Source organism: Ochotona princeps, chromosome 14 (genome assembly GCF_030435755.1).
Source record: "Ochotona princeps isolate mOchPri1 chromosome 14, mOchPri1.hap1, whole genome shotgun sequence".
Taxonomy (NCBI): domain Eukaryota; kingdom Metazoa; phylum Chordata; class Mammalia; order Lagomorpha; family Ochotonidae; genus Ochotona; species Ochotona princeps.
In genome coordinates, this window is record NC_080845.1 from 61792031 (window position 1) to 61812329 (window position 20299).

General features: G+C 44.6%; 1 protein-coding gene across 2 annotated transcripts in view; it reads right to left on the bottom strand.

Annotated features, from left to right (window-relative positions):
* The window catches only part of PRSS47 (Putative serine protease 47), an 18387-nt gene extending 7678 nt beyond the window's left edge, over positions 1 to 10709 (bottom strand). Inside the window, exons 1-4 of one of the 2 annotated variants that reach the window (XM_058672493.1) lie at positions 10327 to 10698; positions 9413 to 9575; positions 8079 to 8356; positions 5049 to 5212 (exon numbers count right to left, since the gene is read on the bottom strand). In XM_058672493.1, the coding sequence (XP_058528476.1) occupies positions 5049 to 5212; positions 8079 to 8356; positions 9413 to 9575; positions 10327 to 10648 (927 nt within the window). In that variant the 5' untranslated portion in view covers positions 10649 to 10698. Of the gene's footprint in view, positions 1 to 5048; positions 5213 to 8078; positions 8357 to 9412; positions 9576 to 10326 lie in introns of both variants that reach the window. The other variant, XM_058672494.1, reaches the window with a different exon arrangement.
* Positions 10710 to 20299: the final 9590 nt, after the last annotated feature.

Genomic DNA, 20299 nt, shown 5'->3' on the forward strand with positions numbered 1-20299 from the left:
GGTCTGGGAATGGGCCTGGTGGGGAAGCTTGGGGAACTCCCCTGGTGGGCCATAGCTTCTGCTGATGAGCATTTGATTCAGTCCTGGGTGTTGGTCAGGCCAGGCAAGGTAGCTCCACCCGTCAGCAAATGTGTGGATTGGTTCTGGAGAAGTGGGGATGGACCAGGCAGGGGCAAGTCAAACCTTAGCACATTGACATGTGCAGCAGCCAGGCTGGAATGCAGGTCATGTTGAGTTAGTTTACCATATCTGCCAGTTTGTGTGAAAGCATAGGATGGGGGCAGACTGGGAAGGGTAGGCTGCAGCACACATCAGCGAGAGTTTGGACCAGGGGCAGGCTATGACAGGTCAGGCTGCAGCATCCAATGCCAAAGACTCAGTTCAGGGACTTGGCTATGCCAAGCTGGTCACAGAAACATCTGGCATGCACAAGATCTGTGGCTGGGAACAGGCTTAGTTGGGGGTCTAAACAGACACCCTGGCTAGGTTGTAATTGCCACTGGTGAGTGAAAGGACTGGAAGGGGGTGGCAAAAAGCTGGATGCAATAGCAATGTCCCTTGGCATAAGTGTGGACTGGGTCTGGGGTTCACCAGACTAGGCTGGACAACAGCACCTGCTGGTGCTCATTAGAGCCAGGGTGAATGTGGGACAGGCTAGGCTGGGTCTCAGCACCTGCTGAACCACATGAGAGCTGTGACTGTGCATGGAGCAGGTGTGGCTGGGCTGTAACACCCAACAGTAAGAGCTGGAATGGGTGTGGGCCAGTTGGGCAATGCCACTGTTCCTGCTAGGACAAGAAGTAGATTAAGATGGGCCAAGGATCCTCTGATGTGTGCATGAGATCTGCCACTGGGAAGAGACCTGTTCCAGGAACTTAGGGAACTCCTTTGTCAGGAAGCAGTCCCTATAGGTGAGTACAAGGACCAAGGCTGGAAGCAGCCCTGACCAGGCCAGGATGTGGTACCTGCCAGCATATGAATGGGTCAAGTCAATGGGTGGACCAGGTTGGATCAGTTCATAACACCCATTGGGCAGATCTGAAAACCAGGACAGGTTGCAAGACAGGCCGGGTTGGGCCACAACACCAGTTAGTTCACATTAGAGCTGGGACTGGGAGCTGGCTGGGCTGAGCTAGGCTAGGCTATAGCATCCACCAACATGAGCTGGAACTGAGCACAGACTGGGGCAGTCTACATCACCTGCCCTCAAATGCCAAGGTGAGGTAGGCCATGCCAGACTGGGCCAAAGCTACCACCTGCACACCTGAGACCCAGGGGATGGGATACAAGCCTTATAGCAAGGCAGTGTGTCCTACCCAGCTGAACCACTGCTTCTATTGGTAAGCATCAGAACTGGGACTGGGGGGCAAACCAGGCTAGGCAGGGTTACAACTGACTCATTGGCCTGCATGTGAGCTGGGTTAGGGGAAGAGCCAGGTTAAGCTAACCAACTGTATCTACTGGTATATGAGCCAGAGTAAGCGTAGGTTGGCTGGGTTTTGCTGCAGCATCAGCTGGCAAGGACTGGGGGCAAATGCTGTCAAGCTAGACTGTAGTGCCACCTGGAAAGTGCAAGCTCCATGACTGGGTGTGAGTCCAGTGGGGAGGCTGTGGCCACCTCTCTGATGTGCTGCAGCTCCCACTGGTGAGCATAAGAACCATGACAGGGGTCGGGGGGGGACGGGGGTTGGACAAATGGTGGCACCCGCCAGCATGAGTGTGGGCTGGATAGTGGGATCAGTTGAGTTGAGCTAGGTTTCAACACCCATTGATGTCCACGAGAGCTGAATGGGATGTGGGACAAACTAGACCAGTCTGCTGCATATACAGGCAAGCACAGGAATCAGGGCTGGGAGCAGACCTGGTTGGGATTATTGAGGATTGCTCTGACAAGGCTGCAATTTCCGCTGGTATACATGAGTGCTGAGTGTGTAGTGGCTGGGTGGGGCTGGGCCACAGCATCCATTGGTTTGCCTAAGAGATGGGGCTGGAGACAGTCCCAGCCAAGCAATTGCAATTACCAGTGTGTGCATAGGCTGACATGGGTGATGGACTGAGCCAGACCAATTCTGACAAGCACACACAAGAGTCAGATCTGGGATCACCTCTGGCTAGGTTTCTTGGGTAGCCTCCACCAACTTAACCACTGGACTCAGAACTCCAACCATGGGGCAAATTGTAGGATCTGTGGTCAGACCATGGTGTGCATGTGTCAAAACTAGGCCTCCTCAGTGACTTAGAGCAGTGGAAGGTGTGCCCAGATGCACACGGAGGATATGGCAGTCCAGAGGACATCTGGTACCATACCAGGGGGAGGAGGACAGAACAAATTGGACAACTACCTCAGCCAAGCATTGATAGCAAATATCTGGGTGAATGGAGACTCCGAGGTGGACTATGTCAGCCAATGGACCATGGGAGGGTTTCCTCGTCTTTGGATCAGTGAGAGCAACAACATTTCAGAACTATTGAAACTACTTAAGCAAAACCCCCACAGCATGTTCCACATTAGGGACCCTGGGATGACATCAAGTGGCCATTCCCCATCCCTAGATACTGAGGCAGTTGGGATGCTGGGTGCTGCTTCTCCCCTTTTCCTCCTACCTCCCCCAGATATAAGAGGAAGAAAAAGATAATTTGGAAACAAATGTCTTGCCAACTTCCCCCTAATCCTTGACCCTTGCCATCCTAATCAACTATGTAAACATCATCAAAAAACAAAACTAAAAAGAAAAGAAATAATTAAAATCAGAGATGAAAACATAAACAAAATTAGAACCAAGAAATTATATAAAAGAACAGTGAAATGAGCATCTAGAGTCCTGAAAAAGTATACAAATGCATACGCCATTAACCCAACTAATCAAAAACGGGAAAACCCAAGGTAATTGAATCAGCGCTGAGAAAAGCATATCTAACAGAGAGGCTGGAGGCCTTTCCACTAAGATCTGAGACCAGACACAGATGCCCATTCTCACTACTGCTATTTAATATGGTTCTGTAAGTTTTAGCCGGAGGCAGTAAGCAAGAAAAATAAGTCAAGGGATACAAATGGCAAGGGTCGGGGACAGAGGAGTCAGATTATTGCTATTTGTAGATGACATGATCCAATATATAATGAAAGCCAAAAGACTCCACAGAGACAGTCGAAATTCATAAGATAATTTGCTAAAGTTACAGGATTTAAAATCAACACACAAAAACCAATTGTCTCTGTGTACACAAACAATATCATGGCTGAGAAAGAAGCTGTAAGATCAGTCCCATTCACAATACCTACAGGAATTTTAAGATTTAAATACATTGAAACAAATTTAACCAGGAATGTGAAAGATCTCTACAATCAAAGCTACAAAAAAAAATTTTTAAAAGAAATAGAAGACACAAAAAATAGTAAAACTCTTCCATGGCCATAAATTGAAAAAAATCACTATCATCAAAAATCCATATTTCCAAATAAATTTGGAGATTCAATGTGATCTAAGCACAATAGTAATGACACTCTTCTCAAACACAGAACAAAAAAACTAAATTTCTTACGGAAACATAAAAGACCCCAAATAGCTAACACAATTTTAAACAATAAAAAAGCTGAAGGCATCACAACACCAGATTTTAAGACATATTACAGGGCAGTTATAATTAAAACAGCCTGGTAGTGGCACAAAACACAGACATGTAAAGCAATGGAATAGAATAGAAACCCCCAGAATTAGTCCACATAATTTCAGCCAAATAAACTTGGACAAATAAGTTTAAAAACATATTTGAGACTGACTTAGTGAAATAAGCCAGTCTCAAAGAGACACATTGAATATGTTTTCTGTGACACATAACAGTTAATGTAGAGTACAAAAAAGTAGTGAAACAGACACCTTGAGAAATATTGTCAGTTTTAGCACTTGTTTGTACTCCTGTGGAACTGAGATCTTGCTATTTTTTACTTGCTGAATGTTATGATTAGTGGTGAAAAACCTTGTGAATATAGAAGGTTGAGTGTGTATTTGGAAAATGTGATGAGGCAGAGGTAAAGAGGGAAGGTGTTTGGGGAGGAGAGCGGGGAGGGTGTGTGGTTGTCTCCTTGGAACTGTACCTATGGAATGTGTGAATGTAGTTCATATCAGTAAACAATAGTAAACATAGTTACCTCAATGAAGATAAACACAAAATGTGCATAGCTCTGCTACACAGTATACTGCCAACTCAGAAACTATTTTAGTTGCTCCCTTCAAGTAGAGAAATGATCATAGAATTCATTCTCATGGCAGCATATGATAGAGCAATGAAAATGAACGCACCATACATCAGTACATCATGTGTGAATTTCACAAATATAGCACTGGGCCTGGTGCAGTGGCCTAACGGCTAAAGTCCTCACCTTGAACGCCCCGGGATCCCATATGGGTGTTGGTTCTAATCCTGGCAGCTCCATTTCCGATCCAGCTCCCTGCTTGTGGCCCGGGAAGTCAGTCAAGGACAGCCCAAAGCCTTAGGGCCCTGCACCCACATCGGAAACCTGGAGGAATCCTGGCTTCAGATTGGCACAGCACCAGCTGTTGCACTCACTTGGGCAATGAATCATCGGACGGAAGATCTTCCTCTCTGTCTCGCCTCCTCTCTGTATATCTGCCTTTCCAATAAAAATAAAATAAATCTTCGGAGGTGGTTACTCTTGAATGTCAAGGACAAGATGTAAGAAGTGAGGCGTCTGCGGGTGCTGGAAACAAGCTGTGTGACTGGGGAAAGGTTATCAACAGCACACTTGGGACTTACACACGCTTGTGTAGCTTTGTCATGCCTCAATAAGTTTAAATATTTAATGAAAATGAATGCTTTTTTAAGGCCTTTCCATCAAGTGCCCCCATGCTGGGGGGAGCCAGAGAAGGGGTAATTCTGTGGAGTAGACTATTGAGGGATGCAGCCCAGGGAAGTCAGAGAGAAGAAAACAGGAAATGCAGGGTGCCCACAAGGAGAGTTAGTGAAACACAGATCCCTTGAGGAACCGTGGGCCCAGAGAATAGGCAAGGAAAAAACAGAAAAGGCCTTACATTGCAGATGGACTTTGCTTTCGAGAAGTTTCCCGCACAAAGCATCTCTTCATGTACACCATATTTGTTTGAGTCGATTCTCTGCCCATATAAGAAGTTACAGAACGTGTTCTCAATGATGCCCACCTCACTCTCCTGGAGATTGAATGGTGGCGAAAGATGCTCTGCAAAAACAAAACAAAAAATAGTGGGAGGGCAGTGGCATGCGTGCTGGCTTTACCCACACACCCTCCCTGAGCCTGCGCTACTCTGAAACCCCACTCCACCTGACTGCTCACCACAACCCTCATGACATCTGAGCGTTAACACTGCCTCAGTATCATACCCATCCTTGAAACTCCTCTCCTTCTCGAACCTCTCCAATTTACCCAGTTCCCTTCATTTCTCTTAACAACAGAGCATGCCTCTTCTGCTATAGTGGTAAATCTTACCAAAACATGACCCATTCAAAGGGGATTAGCAATCATTTGCTGATCCATCTGCCCTTTCATGAGCCATCCAATTCATTCTCCATCCATTAGTAAATTGTATTCCATCTCTTCACCCACCCATCACCACCATCCACACTCAACCATGGATATTTCTTCCTTCACATCACCATTCATTCGCTTATCCTTCCATCCATGCACTGAAATTTTTGATCAATCTCTCCATTTCCCTACCAATTCTGCCTCCCACCTATCAACGCATCCAGCCTTCTACTCACCGTCCTTTTATACATATTTCTACCCACCAAAACCACATGCAATAAAATTTACCTTCCACTGACCCTTCAGTCCACTCCCTAAATCAAGCAATAATCTATTCACTCATGTATTCATCTATCTACATGCTAAGTATCTTTTGTGCATTAATGATAGAAGGGAGCATTTTTGGTATAGCAAGAACATGTAAACAGAGATATAGACTTATTCAGGATCCTTGAGTGATACAAAGAAAGTAAAACATGGAGATGTGGTCATTGTTACTTATTTTAGCTTAGAGTTAAGAAAAACTCCACAACAGAGGATATGAATCTTAAATTGAAGAAGAAATTGATTCTACAAGAATTGGAGGAGACAGCAGGCCAGGCCAATAAAGCAACAAAGCTAAAGTGCCCGAGATGGGAATGGCCTTGGAGTAGTGAGTAAATAAGCCCTGTGGTGGGATGATGTGTGTGAGGACGGGAGACGCGGCAAAGATGTCAGGATGCTAACATCATGCAAGGCTTATAGTCAACACAGCAAGTTTTGCTTTTATTCTAAATATAAAATAAGGCACTGGACAGTAATGGACAGTGAGCAGCTAGGACTTAGTTTGAAAAGTAATGCTCTATGTTTTTGCAATTACTGATTGTGCTGCTATGAGCATAGGAGTGCATGTTGGTTTCTCATAAAACAAGTGTTCTGGATATATTCCTAGGAGTGCTATTGCTGGATCATACGGTATGTTGAATTTGAGTTGTTTGAATATTCTCCGTACTGATTTCCATAGAGGCCAAAATGCCCATCAACAGAGGATTGGATAAGAAAGCTATGGTACATCTACTCCATGGAATACTACTCAGCTATTAAAAAAAACAAAATGCAGTTCTTTGTGGCCAAATGGGCCAAACTGGAAACCATAATGCTAAGGGAAATGAGCCAATCCCAAAAGGTTAAATACCACATGTTTGCCTTAATTTAAGATGATATGATGTTATGTATAACATGTTATGTTTTGAATGTTATATGTTGTGTATAAACTAAATTGAAGTATAGGTGAGGTGGTCACAGAAGGTGGCTGGGAACTCGCATTTACTTTTAACATATTGGTTACTCATTACTATGTCAATTAATTCCATAATGATGTAAATTTTTGCTGATGGTATGTTGGAGCTTTCAATTGACTGGGATGATACTCTGCTGGCTCTGTCTTCAGACCAGAGAGGGTATACCTAAGAAGCCGTTGAACTTGACTGGACAATAAGATGCTGGACTCTATGTTTGGTATACGCTTGCAATGGGGGAATCTCAACTGAACTTGAGCTGTGGTTATGCAACAAGGTGGAGGAATCCACCATGGTGGGAGGGTTTGGGGAGGGGTGGGAGAACCCAAGTATCTATGTAACTGTGTCACATAATACAATGTAATTAATGAAGTTAAATAATAAATAATTAAATAAAAAAAGAAAAAAAAAGAAAAGAAAAGTAATGCTCTAATGGCTGTGTGGAGACTAAAACAGAGGCATGCAAGGTGGAAGGATTCTGGGAGACCAGTTCAGGGGCTACTGGGCAAAAATGATGGTCTATCCTGCCAGTGAGGTAGCTGTGCAATGAAGTACCCCCACACAGCCCTGGGTGAGGACTGGCATATTAAAACAGGTATGTTCAAAAGGGATCTCCACTCAAGGAGAAGTGTGTGTGTGTGTGTGTGTGTGTGTTTATATACAGAGGACTTGTTATCACCTGATTAGGAAGTGTTTTTGATTATTAGCATACAGCCAGGCAGCAGTAATAAATGAAGACACATTCCGTCCAAAGATCTGTAGCATCTTTGTTGAGAAACACCGCAGTAAATTATGACTCTGCAGATAATTACAAGGATATGTTCGTATCTGCCTGCCTACTACACCAAAGCATTTCTTCAAACATAAACACTCCTTCCACAAGAAACTCTCTTGTCCTTAAGTCTTTCTCCATATTTCTTTGATCAGTTAATCAAGAAAACAAACTGAACTGTCTCTTCCGTGCTTCAGTTCAGCTAGGAAGACTAAGAAACATACAGCTGACCTGAGTTATAACAAGGTGAGGTTTAGAGAGGTTAAACACCCGAAGATCATGGTTACGTTAATTGTATTGTATCACATAGCCTTGTATCAGAAGGGCCATGGTCCAGTCCAGTCCTGCTCTTACAGGTCATAGAAATGAGGCACTGATTGCCAAGTCCTAGCCACTTCGGAAACCAACCTTGGCCTCTGCAGAGCTGAGCCATTCCTGCTTTATTCCCTGGCACCACCCGTTTCTCCTTCCTCCCCTCCCTCAGCCTCCCGTCTCTCCCACACTCACTCACTCTTCTTGGTGAGCATTCCCCAGCCAGTTATCCAACAGGATTTGAGACTGGACAGCTGCACCTCTGGGGATGGCAGGCAGACAGGAACAACGGAGGATGTGAAGTTCACAGGCAGGTGCAGCTGCACCATGACAATGTCACTTCCGAAGGAATGGAACTTCTCAAAATCTGGGTGCATGAAAATCCTGCTTACAGATATCTCCTGGGTGTGCTGGCTTGGCTGGTACAGCTGGGTAGTTCCCAGCAGAATCTTATAGTCCCCGGGGACCTGTGATTTGCTGGAGGAAGAAGGTCATTATTATCATCTCTGAGTGTTAGACCAGCCCACTTTCTCTGCATCTTCCTCTCACTGCCCATACCACTGTGGGTCCATGCACCCACCATGACTCTAAACAGTTTTGTCTACCCCTTCTTAGCTGTCAGGAGCCTTATTTCTTAGGGCTCATGGAGTTTTTACAATCTCAGGACATGTGATTTCCTATTAACACCCTAAAATCTGGAGAACAGACAATACAGGTCCTGGAAGGATCAATCGTGGGCTCATCAAATCAAGCCTCTTGACTCTACAGACAGGAGCTCTGGTTCAACCCTCATCCCTGAGTGATCCTTCCCAAGCCTTCCCAACACCCATCTGGTGACCTACCTTTCCGATCCCTACAAGACCTGCTACTCCACTTGGTGGTAGGACTTGGGAAACGCACAGAACATTAAGGAAGCTTTCCTTGTTGCTCAACACAAAGAGGAACCACACTACGCTGGTAGCTTTGTTCACATAGTTCACCTACCTACACTCCCTTGCCTAGTCCTTCCATCTTGTAACCCCTGCAACCCCTCAGCCCTCTCATAAAATCTAGACCCCTGACTGTCCATGCTGTTCTCAGGTCAGAAAAGTCCACACTTCCCACTTGTGCAGCCTAGCACATGGCCACAGTGAAAACCAGGTCTCCTCCCAGGAGTTCATAGAAGTAACAAAACAGTGGCCCAGCTTAGATCGTCTGGGGCTGAAAACCAGAGTGACTCACAGGTGCATGCAATGGTAAGGAGATACTCTGGACTTCAGGTGGCCAAGGCAGACATGGCCAATGCTCTCACAGCACATGCGTGCTGGGCCAGACACAGGGGCTGGAGGTTTCTGCTGGAGTTCAACAGAAAGAATGAAAGGATCCAGGCAGAGTGAAGGAGGGTGAAAAAGTTTAAACTGTGGGTCAAAGGAAGGCACTGACCACAGGCTGCTCCAGATCAGAGCCCAAAGAATAAAGCTGTGGGGTCCCTGCCCATTCTCTCCTGTCTCTCTTACATCTTCCATCCCTTGGGGGGCCGTGGGGAGGACTCACTTCAGGAAGCAGTGGGCAGCAGAAAGCAGCCAGTGCCTATCGATGAGGACGGCTCCACACAGGTGCACGTTGTGGTAGAACAGGCTGGCCTGCCATGGCCACTGGGCAGCCAGCGCATCTTGGCCACCATAGAGCTTCCCAACCATCCTGCGTTTCCCACACACTGTGAAGACAGCCCATGCCCACCCACCCGTCAGAGACATCGGACTGATCCTGAATGCCATCTCAACAAGGCCCGCCCCAACTTCACAGATAAAAAGACCAAGGCCCACCGACAGCTGCCATAACCAAAATCATAGAGGGTTGCCACCAACCTCACTTTGAGGGGCTTCTGCCAGGGCCCAGGTGGCCCTGGAGCTGAGCAAGCAATGTGGGAATGAGGACCCAGGGTTGTGGGGGTAACAGAGTGGCCACAGCAGCCTGCGCTGAAGCAGGACTGTCAAGGGCTGGAGGACTGGCAGCCAGGTCCAGGACACTATTCCTTCTGCTAGCACACCTCCGCAATGACTTTGGAGGTGACACAGTGAAGGCCTCAGGGGCTATCGGCTATCCTGGCTCAAGGTCATTGTTTCTCAGAGGCTGTGCCCCCTCCCGCCCACCCCAGCACACCAAGATCCACAGGCATGGGTCAGTGGTCAGAGGCAATATAGGGAGAGTGGCTCTACTCCTCTATGCCAAACAGATGGTGAGGCTAGAAGGGAAGCACTACTCTAAAGGAAGGAAACAGTAAACCCAGACCCCTCAGCGGCAGAGGAGACCCCTGTGCTGCCTAGCCCTGTGCAGGTTCTCTCTCTGCACCCAGCCCCCAGCCCTCAGCCCTTGGCTGTTACTCGGCCAGTTCTAGGGGCCCACTCCAGGTCATGGGCACCTCCTATCCAGCAAATGTTTCCTGAAGAGTGGGGAGCCTGACTCACCTCGGCTGACATCATCTCCAGGGCTACCTGCTTGGGTGGAGCCAGAAAGGACCTGCGGGGTGGCCCCCGGTGCTGGCCCCGCCCACCGGCCTTCAAACCGACCCTGGGCCGCGCCTACAGAGTGCTGGGACCCACCGGTCGCCAGCTCGCCACTGTCCAGCACTCCCTGACTGCCACCTGTCATCCCTGAAGCTTGTGAGAGGCCAGGGGCCACCTGCTGCCGGGTGGCCACAGCCTCGGTATTCAGGGGAAGCAGTACCAAGCACAGCAGCCAGAGCAGGGGACTCCATCGTCCTCTGGGCCATGCAGCTCCCATGTCCATGCTGGACGCCGGACACAGAGGGAGGGTGGTGAACGGGGGCGGGGGGGCTGACCCCACCCTGACCCCATCTTGACCCCACGCTGACCTCAGCTCCAAATAGGCCCTGACCCACGCTGAGACAGGTCAGGCTTGAAAGCTGAGAGAAGTCCCGACCCCAGGCCCTGGCCTCAGAGTCCCTCTGAGCCGCCAGCACTGACCCCTCCCAGGGCCGGACGCTAACACCACCCACCCAGCTGCAGACATTTTAGAGTGAAAGAGCCCTCCGATCTTCAACACGTCCTTGATTTCCCCATGCTGGTGGGTAGCAGAAGGATTGGGTTTCATACACACGCCCCTAGTTGCTGTTCCAGGATGAAATGTCCCGAATTCATTTCTCTCAGGAATGAGATTCTACCTATCATTTTATGCTCGTTTCTTCAGCCGTTTTTCATCGTTAGATTGTGAATTCATTCTACAGAGAAATGACTTCGTCTATCCCTGTGTCTAGGTGACCACACATTATAGACACCAAAATGTCAGTTTAGTCATAGCTATTAATAACACAAGGAGTCACACAGTCTTAAGAACTTACATTACCAAAATTTAAAAAGATACAGAGTTTGGCAAAAGTTTACCAATGTTAGGAGTTATCTGTATACTTTCATGTGGAGATTGGAAGAGAATTGATAAACACGGTAAAACAGAATGCAAGGTTGGTGAACACAAAGCCGGGGATATTAAATAAAGTCAGGCTGTGATACCTATGAGATAAATGCTCGAATTTCTCCAGTAGCGCACGAAGAAATACCAGTTTTGACTTTGGGAAGTGGATTTGTTGGGGAGATACACATCTGAGTAGTTTGGGGGCTTTAGATGACAAAAGAAGACAAGGAGTGGATAGAACTTCAAAGACATGTTTAGGAAAGTTAAAGACTGTAATAAAGGAACGAATAGGAAAAAGGAGCCCGTAAGATACGAAAGACTTCCAGGGATAAATTTAAAACAAAGGGGATTAAAGCAGGTAGCCATACAAGGCTTCTCATTAACTTTTTAAATAACATCATTGGAGTATTCTTTATAGACTGTAAAATTCATGCTTTGCAAACGAGCAATTAGATGATCAAGTTTAAATAATTATGTACAAATCCTCAAATTTGTGGTTAATCTTCCCTTTTACCTCACCTCTAGGTAGCCACTGGTGGGTCTCTTTTATTTTTCCTTGAATTTGTAATTTCTGGGCATTTCATGCATACAGACATGAATGTAGGTTTTTAATTAATAATTAATATGGGGTCCGGCGTGCTAGCATAGTGGTTAAGGTCCTCGCCTTGCACGCCTGGGATCTCATATGGGTGCCAGTTCTTTTTTTGTTTAACTTTTTTTATTGTTTAACTTTTTTTTTATTATTTTAGATGATGCTTATATAGTGATCAGGGTAGAAAGTATCTGACGTTAGCCAGAAGTGGGTGTGATCACTGTTTCCGTATTTTCTATTTCTTCCCATTCCTGAAGGGAGGGGAGAGATAAGAGGAGAGGTCATACCCAGGCTCCCAGTCATCCCAGTACCGAGGACGGGGAGTGGCTACCCAAGATCAACCCGGGATCTCTCTCTTTTTTTTTTTAATAATCTTACTTAGTTGATTAGGGTACAAAGGGTCAAGGGCTACAGGAAAGTGGGTTATACCATTGTTTCCACACTAATATTTTTTCTTCCCTGTATCTGGGGTCAGGGCAGAAACAATGGGAAAAGCCCCACCCAGCCTCCCACCCATCCCAGGTCCCCAATGTGAGGCACACTCCGAGGGTCCTGCTCAAGCAGTTTTGATAGTTCAACAATTCTGAATTGCTGCCAATCTTGCTGTTCCAATCGCGATGAAACCTATTCAGAATCCACTGGCTGACATATTCTCTTCATAGTTGGAGTTCCGTGATCAGCAGTTCAGTTGGAGGGATCTCCAAAGAAACTTCATTTGAAATGATCCCAAACCTGATTATTGTGTGAGTTTGCCAGTACAGGGTCTGGCACAGTCCGTCACTCATATGGGCACTGACTCTAATCCCGGCAGCCCCGTTTCCCATCCAGTTCCCTGCTTGTGGCCTAGGAAAGCAGTTGAGGACTCCCCAAGACTTTGGGACCCTGCACCCAAAAAAGACCTGAAAAGAGGTTCCTTGTTCCCGGCTTCGGATCGGCACAACACCGGCCATTGCAGTCACTTGGGGTGTGAATCATCGGACAGAAGATCTTCCTCTCTGTCTCTCCTCTTCTCTGTATATCTGACTTTGCAATAAAAATGAATAAATCTTTAAAAAAAAAAAAGACATAGATTAACAGAATGGATGAAAAAACGAGACCCAACTATCTGTTGCCTACAAGACACACAACTAATCAAGAAAGATGCAAAGAAGCTAAAAGTGAGGGCATGGAAAAGGACATTTCACGCCAATGGAAAAGAAGATAAAGCCAATGTAACTGTTCTAATTTTAGATGTTATACACTTCACCATGAGAGATATTGAAAGAGATAAAACGGATACTACATAATGATAAAGGGAGCCATCAACAAAGAAGAAATAACAATAATAAATATTTACATGCCAAACACAAGAGCACCTAGCTATATGAACAATTACTGACTGACTTAAGAGGAGACATTCATGTCAACACCATCATTGCGGGAGACTTTAACAACCCAGTAACACCACTAGATAGGCCAATAAAACAGAAACTCAGCAAAGAAACAGCAGAACTCACACAGACAATAGAACAAATGGACTTAATTGATATATAGAACTTTCCATCCTACAAACACAAGATATACACTTTTTTCAGCTGTACACGGCACCTTCTCCAGGATCAACCACATGATATGGCACAAAAATGCCTTACCAACTTCAAACAAATAGAAACCATACCATGCATCTTTTCAGACCATTGTGGAGTGAAACTGGAAAGCAATAAATCAAAATAACCCAGGAAATTTGTAAACTCTTGGAGGATGAACAACATGCTTCCAAATGAACAATGGGTCAGAGAAGAAATTAAAGAAAAAAATAAAAAAATTTCTTGAAACCAATGAAGACTCAAGCACAACATACCAAAACTTGTGGGGTACTGCCAAGGCAGTATTAAGAGGTAAATTTATTGTAAGTGATGCCCACGTCAAGAAACAAGAAAGACAACAGGCAAACAAACTAAGTATATGCCTGAAGGAACCAGAAGAACAACAACAAAACAACAAAAAGCAAAAAATAATCAAAACAAGAGAAGAAATTAACCAAATAGAGAACAAAAGATCAATATACAAAATCAATGAATCAAAAGGTTGGTTCTTTGAAAAAAATAAACAAAATAGATACCTTACTGGCACAAGTGACAGAAAAGGAGAAAACAAGAATTAATAGCATCAAAGATGAAAAGGGGAACATAACCATGGACACTGCAGATGTACAGAGAATAATTAGAAATTACTACACACAACTATATGCCAATAAATCAGAAGATCTCCATGAAATGGAGAAGTTGCTGGACTCCCAGAAGCTACCAAAACAACCATGAAACAATGGAAAAAACCTAAACAAACCTATAATGGAGGCAGAGATTGAATCAGTAATTAAAGCCCCGCCAACAAAGAAAGGTCCGGGCCCAGGCAATTTCATTGCTGAATTCTACAAAGCATTCCAAGCAAAGCTGACCCCCAATCCTCCATAAACTCTTTAAAACTATAGAAGTGGAGGCAAAGCTCTACCTTCAGACCAGAGATGGTCTCCCCAAGAAACCGTTGAATTTATCTTGACAATAAGATGCTGGACTCTATGCTTGGTATATGCTTGCAATGAAAGAATCTTGACTGAATTTGAACTGTGGTAATGCAGCATGAAGGAATCCACCATGGTGGGAGGGTACAGGGAGCAGCTGGGGGAATCCCAGAGCCTATGAAACGGTGTCACATAATGCAATATAATTAATAAAAAAAGAAAAAGAAGGGGAGGCAATTCTTCCAAACTCATTCTATGAAGCCAACATCACCTTAATCACAAAACCAGATACAGATTCAACAGAAAAAGAAAACTACAGACTGATATCCCTGATGAACATCAACGTTAAGGTCCTCAACAAAATTAGCCAACAGAATACAAAAATACATCAGATAGATTATTCATCTGGACCAAGCAGGATTCATCCTGGGCACACAGGATGCGTCAACATTCGTAAATCTATGAATGTGATACATCACATCAAAAAACTCAAGAATAAGAATCCTATGACAATTTCAACAGATGCAGAAAAAGTTTTTAACTTTCACTTGTCTCAGGTAAAATGCCAGCGCCTAGATGTCTCTTTCCAAACACCACACCCATCTTCCTGTGTCTAGTCTTCCCTTCTTTCCTGGGCTCTGGTACCTTGTTTTGGGGGACCCTTCTATAAGAATGCCCCCCATTCTGCTAGTTTTCTAATTCTTAAGCATGTACACACATAGCATGTACACAGCTGTTAACACTGCTGATGTTGTTTGGATTCTGCATCCCACACTAGTCCATCAATACTACCCCATTGCTCCCTTCTTCCTACTGTTTAACATGTAATGCCCAACTACTCCATATGTACAAATTTATTAAAGTGTGGGAGAGGAGACTCCCCAAGAGGGCCGACACTAGAGAGCTGGTATAGGGTGGAGCGCAGAGAGAGAGGGACGGATCCCGGTGGAAGAACAAACCAGGAGTGGTAGAATTGCAGGGAGAGGAGCGGGAAGGTCCCTGGACATCGCTGATGTAAAAAGAGCCACACAGCTTGGAGGGACAGCCAGAAAGAAAGAAAGGAAAGGCAGCATCCCACGTGAAACATGGTGAGTTACATCCCAGGCACGGGGAAGGCTGGTGGGAGTTTCCGTCGATCCAGAGAAGATAAAAGCAGCTGGAAGAACCTTTTACAAGTACCAACACCAGCAGGGGCCACAGACCACTGGGGTGCTGGAGACCCCAGTGGTGGCTGCATGATTGAACACAGAGGTCACCAACCCGGGCAGAGACAGAGGACAAGCAGAGGAGGGGGTTCCCAGCAGCGCACTTCCCAACAGGGGAGCACCTTTGAGAGAGTAGAGGAGAGTTGAGCCGCACTCACTAAATCTACCCAGAGCAAAGACAAGAAGCACCAAGGCTACAAAGTTTCTCACCTACTCTCTATCTCCATGGGCGCACTCAAGACAACATCTAACCAACAAGCTGCAAGGATACAGCCAAATAATCTTTGACAAAAAAAAATAGACGACAATCATGCAAGTGGGGAGGTCTCTTCAATAAATGCTGCTGGGACAACTGGTTAATAGCCTGCAGAAACAAGAAGATAGACCCACATCTCTCACCATACACTACGATCATATCTAAATGGATAAAAGACCTAAACCTATATCCAGAAACCTTCAAACTTTTGAAAACACACTGCAAGATTTAGATGTAGGCCCTGACTTCCTAAAAAGAACACCAAAAGCAATAGCAATCAAGTCCAAAATAAACAAATGGGACTTCATCAAACTAAGAAGCTTCTGTACAGCAAGGGAAACAATCAACAAACTAAAAAAGCAACCCACAGAATGGGAGAAGATCTTTGCACACTACATAGGTGATAGGGGGCTAATCTCCAGAATATACAAAGATCTCCAGAACAACCAAAATGCCAAAACAAACAAGCCACTCAAGAAATGGGCACGGGAAATGGGCAGACATTTCACAAAGGAACAAACCCAAATGGCAAACAAACATATGAAAAAATGCTCAAGTTCCCTGGCAATAAGGGAAATCCAAATTAAGACATCAATGAGGTACCACCTAACACCAGTAAGACTGGCTCATATACAAAAAACCACCAACAACAATTGCTGGCAAGGATGTGGGGAAAAGGGAACCCTTCTCCACTGCTGGTGGGAATGCAGGTGGTGCAGCCTCTATGGAAATCAGTATGGAGAACACTCAAACAACTGAAAATCAGCATACCATATGATCCAGCAATAGCACTCCTAGGAATATATCCAAAACACCTGTTACACAAGAAACCAACATGCAATGACCATCAAGGTCGCCCCGGAGCTCCCCTCCCCCCAAAAAACAAATTTAGAATAGATAGACAGAGAACAACTAGGAAAGCTTAGAACCAGACAGGAAATGGTCAGCAGGGACTCACATATACTTTACTAGGTAGGACACGAATATAAGTTACTCCTCACTGGGGTATTGAAGATTTCTCTGCACACCCCTCCTAAACTGTTCCATGCCTCAACTGTGGACATATGCCTTGTTAAAGTTAAAAGCCAGTTTAGACTATCCTAAAATCTGCCAAGTTCAGTAAAAATTATGCATCAATACTATAAAGTGCTAAATACAAAAATGAAAATAGACACGAGACAGCTGAATAGTATCCTATAGCCATTTTAAGGTGGATAGAAGCTAGTTGTATATAAACTAATATTGGAATGTCAATGAAGTAGTCACAGGATGTGGTTAAGAACTTGCATTTTCTAACATATCAGTCACTCAGTGCCATGTCAATGAACTCCATAATGTTGTAAACTGTTGTTGATGTTATGTTATGGCTTTTAATTGGTCGGAACGATATTCTGCCAGCTCTGCTTTTAGACCAGAGATGGTCCCCCCAAGAAACTGTTGAAATGATCTGGACAATAAGATGCTGGACTCTATGCATGGTACATGTTGGCAATGAAAGCATGACTGGATTTGAACTGTAATACTGCAACAGGTGGAGGAATCCACCTTGGGGAAAGGGTATGGGGAGGGGTTGGGGGAACCTCAGAGTCTATGAAACTGTCATAAAATGAAATGCAATAAAAAAAAAAGAAAAGAAAGTGTGCGAGAGATGTGATCACCCATTTTGCTGATTCACTCCCCAAGTGTTAACAACATGTTGCCAGGGCTGGGATAGGCCAGGTACACGAGCTGGGAACTCAGTCCAGGTACCCACACACTGCAAGTCACCACCTGCTGCCTCTCAGAGTGCACATTGGCAGGAAGCTGGAATCCAGAAAGAGCCAGAACTCAAGCCAGGCTTGTAATGCCGGTGTCCCAAGAGGGGTCTACACTGCTGTGTAAAATGCCTACCTCAAAGAGTTGGTTCTCATGGCAATTATATCTTATCAATTATATTTTATCAGTTCCAATGAAGAACAGAAATTTCAGTTCTTTTTAAATTCTTTTATCCTCCCTCACTTTTCGTTGTCATAAACACTTCCTTTTTTATCATAGGAAATCATGTTGGCTAGAGTTATAGTTTTGGCTTGAACAGAGCTAATTTAGGAAATTTAAGATTATTGTATTTTCTCATATTTTTCTCTTTCCATTGATCTCACTTTCTTCCTGGTGGTCCCAGATTTTATTTCATGTACTTCTGTTTAAAGAATTGCCCTTAGCCATTGTTTTAATATACATCATGATGACAAATTTCCTTAATTTTTCCTTCTTTCCTAAAGACTATTTTTCTCTAGATACAAAATCCAAAGTTGACATTTTACTGCTTAAAAAGTGTTGTGCTACCCCGTGGCATTCATAGTTTCTGCTAGAAATTCACTATAATTTATTTTTCCTCTCTAAACAACATATCATTTGTTTCTTGCTACTTTCAAGATGCTTTCATTGTCAGTTTTCAACAAATTCGACTATGATCCTTTTTGATATTGCCTTGATATATACTGCATTTATACTGCTGGTATATTCTCAGATTTTTAGATCTGCAGGTGCAAGTTTGTTAAAATTGGAGGTTTTCTATCCAAATGTTCACACTTTTTTTGTCATCACACTTTCTAAAGACTCCAGTGGCATTGATATTAACTCTTCTATCACACTTGCACGGCTCTCTGAAATTTGGCTCATTTTTTCAAGCTTTCCTCTATTTGTTGCACTTGGGTTAATTTCTACTGGGCTATCTTCAAGCTCATTGATATTGCTGAAGATTCTGTTTCCTTCACTCTGCTGCTCATTTCATCCGTTGAGATTTTATTACATTTCTACCTTCGAAAATGTCAATTTGGTTCTTTTTAAATCTTCTATTTACTGATGTCTTCTCTCATTTCATTCATCTCACATGTGTTCATAGTTGATCACTGAAACATGTTAATGATGGCTATTTGCTATATATCTTGTCAGATAACCCCAGCGTTCGTGTCAATATTTGCATCTCTTTCTAGTTGTCCATCTTCTCTCCTTCAAGTTGAGATTTTACTGGCTTTTGGCATAACAAGTCATTTTCCAAAAATCTAAATATTTTGGAGCTGTGGCTCCCCCAACTCTGTTTAGTTTCAGTGAAAAAGAAGTCTTTTAGGCGACTTTGTCAGTCATTTGCAAGTGGTATGTATGTCAGTACAAACAGCCAGCTCAGATGGAACCTATGCCTTAATGACTGTGAAGTATGACTAGTCATTGTCCAATCAGTTCTGAGTCATTTAACACAAATGAGTAAACTAGGGGGGAAAATCTCTCTTGCCTTTCTAAACAATCCCAATTTGCAACACTGATTATATACTCCAACATCAATTAACCTTTCTTCTCCAGTAGTAAAGGAAGGACAGACCTACTCATGTCCGTCCCCACACGCTTCACTCCACTGGAGGTGTGTGGGTGTCAGCTCTGGGTGCACCCTCCCCCGCCCCATTTATCAAAAGTCTAAACCACTCATTTTGCTCATAGAACGTAAGCAAACTATACTCCACAGTACTCCAATTACCAGTCACCTAGTAGGGTCTTGCTCAAGAATGACAAGAGTTGTTATATAAGTCACCAGAAAGTTCTTGAAGAGACCAGTTCTGTGTTCCCAGTTGGTGCTCTGGGCCGCTGACTGTCACACACAGAAGAAAGTGGACAGGAGCATTAGGCGGGGGCAGCCACTCTCCTTCCCAGCACCAGACACACAGTCCTTCCCAAGCACTGCTGTTTCCATGCTGCCGTGTTGCAGAAGAAAGATGTGCCATGGCTAACACACTTGAAGGAGAACTTGTTTTCTACTTCTTGATGTTGTTCTTCTCATGAAATACCTACCAGAAAAAAATTATACTTAAGAAGTATGCTTACTTCTTCTAGCATACTTGATTCTTATGGAGAATCAAGATGGCAGAATAGGAGGACACATTTAAACAGATACCTTAGCCAGCGTGAAGGAGAGAAGGCTCATTCCAGGAAATAGGAGAGGACAAATGACAGCAAAAGGGCGTCTGGACAGACAGACACAGGTAAGCAGTGGACACATGGTGTGGTTTTGCAGTGACTGATACCCCAGCAGCATCCAGTGAGTGGCAATCTGAACTGCACCAGCAGCTGGAACTGCACCAGCAACAAGGTGGGAAGGGGTTCACCAGGAGCTCAGTAGGTGAACCCAAAGAACTCCCTGATCTGCTGGTCTATTTTAATTTGACCAGGAGCAGAGACAGAGCAGCAGGACTCAGATTGGCAGTGTGGGAACAGGTTGGATTTCACAACCCAGTCTGTCCCCTAGAGCCAAACTGGGCACCATTTTGTTTAAGGAGACAAGAGCTATGGGACAGGACTGTGCATGCACTGAGCCGGGAGTGAACTCATTTCTGGCTCAGTGAACTGCAACAATGTAGCATCCTACAGGTTCCACCCAAGACAGGTCCAGGTAGCCCTCAACCTGATGGCCAGAAGATCAAGAACTCTA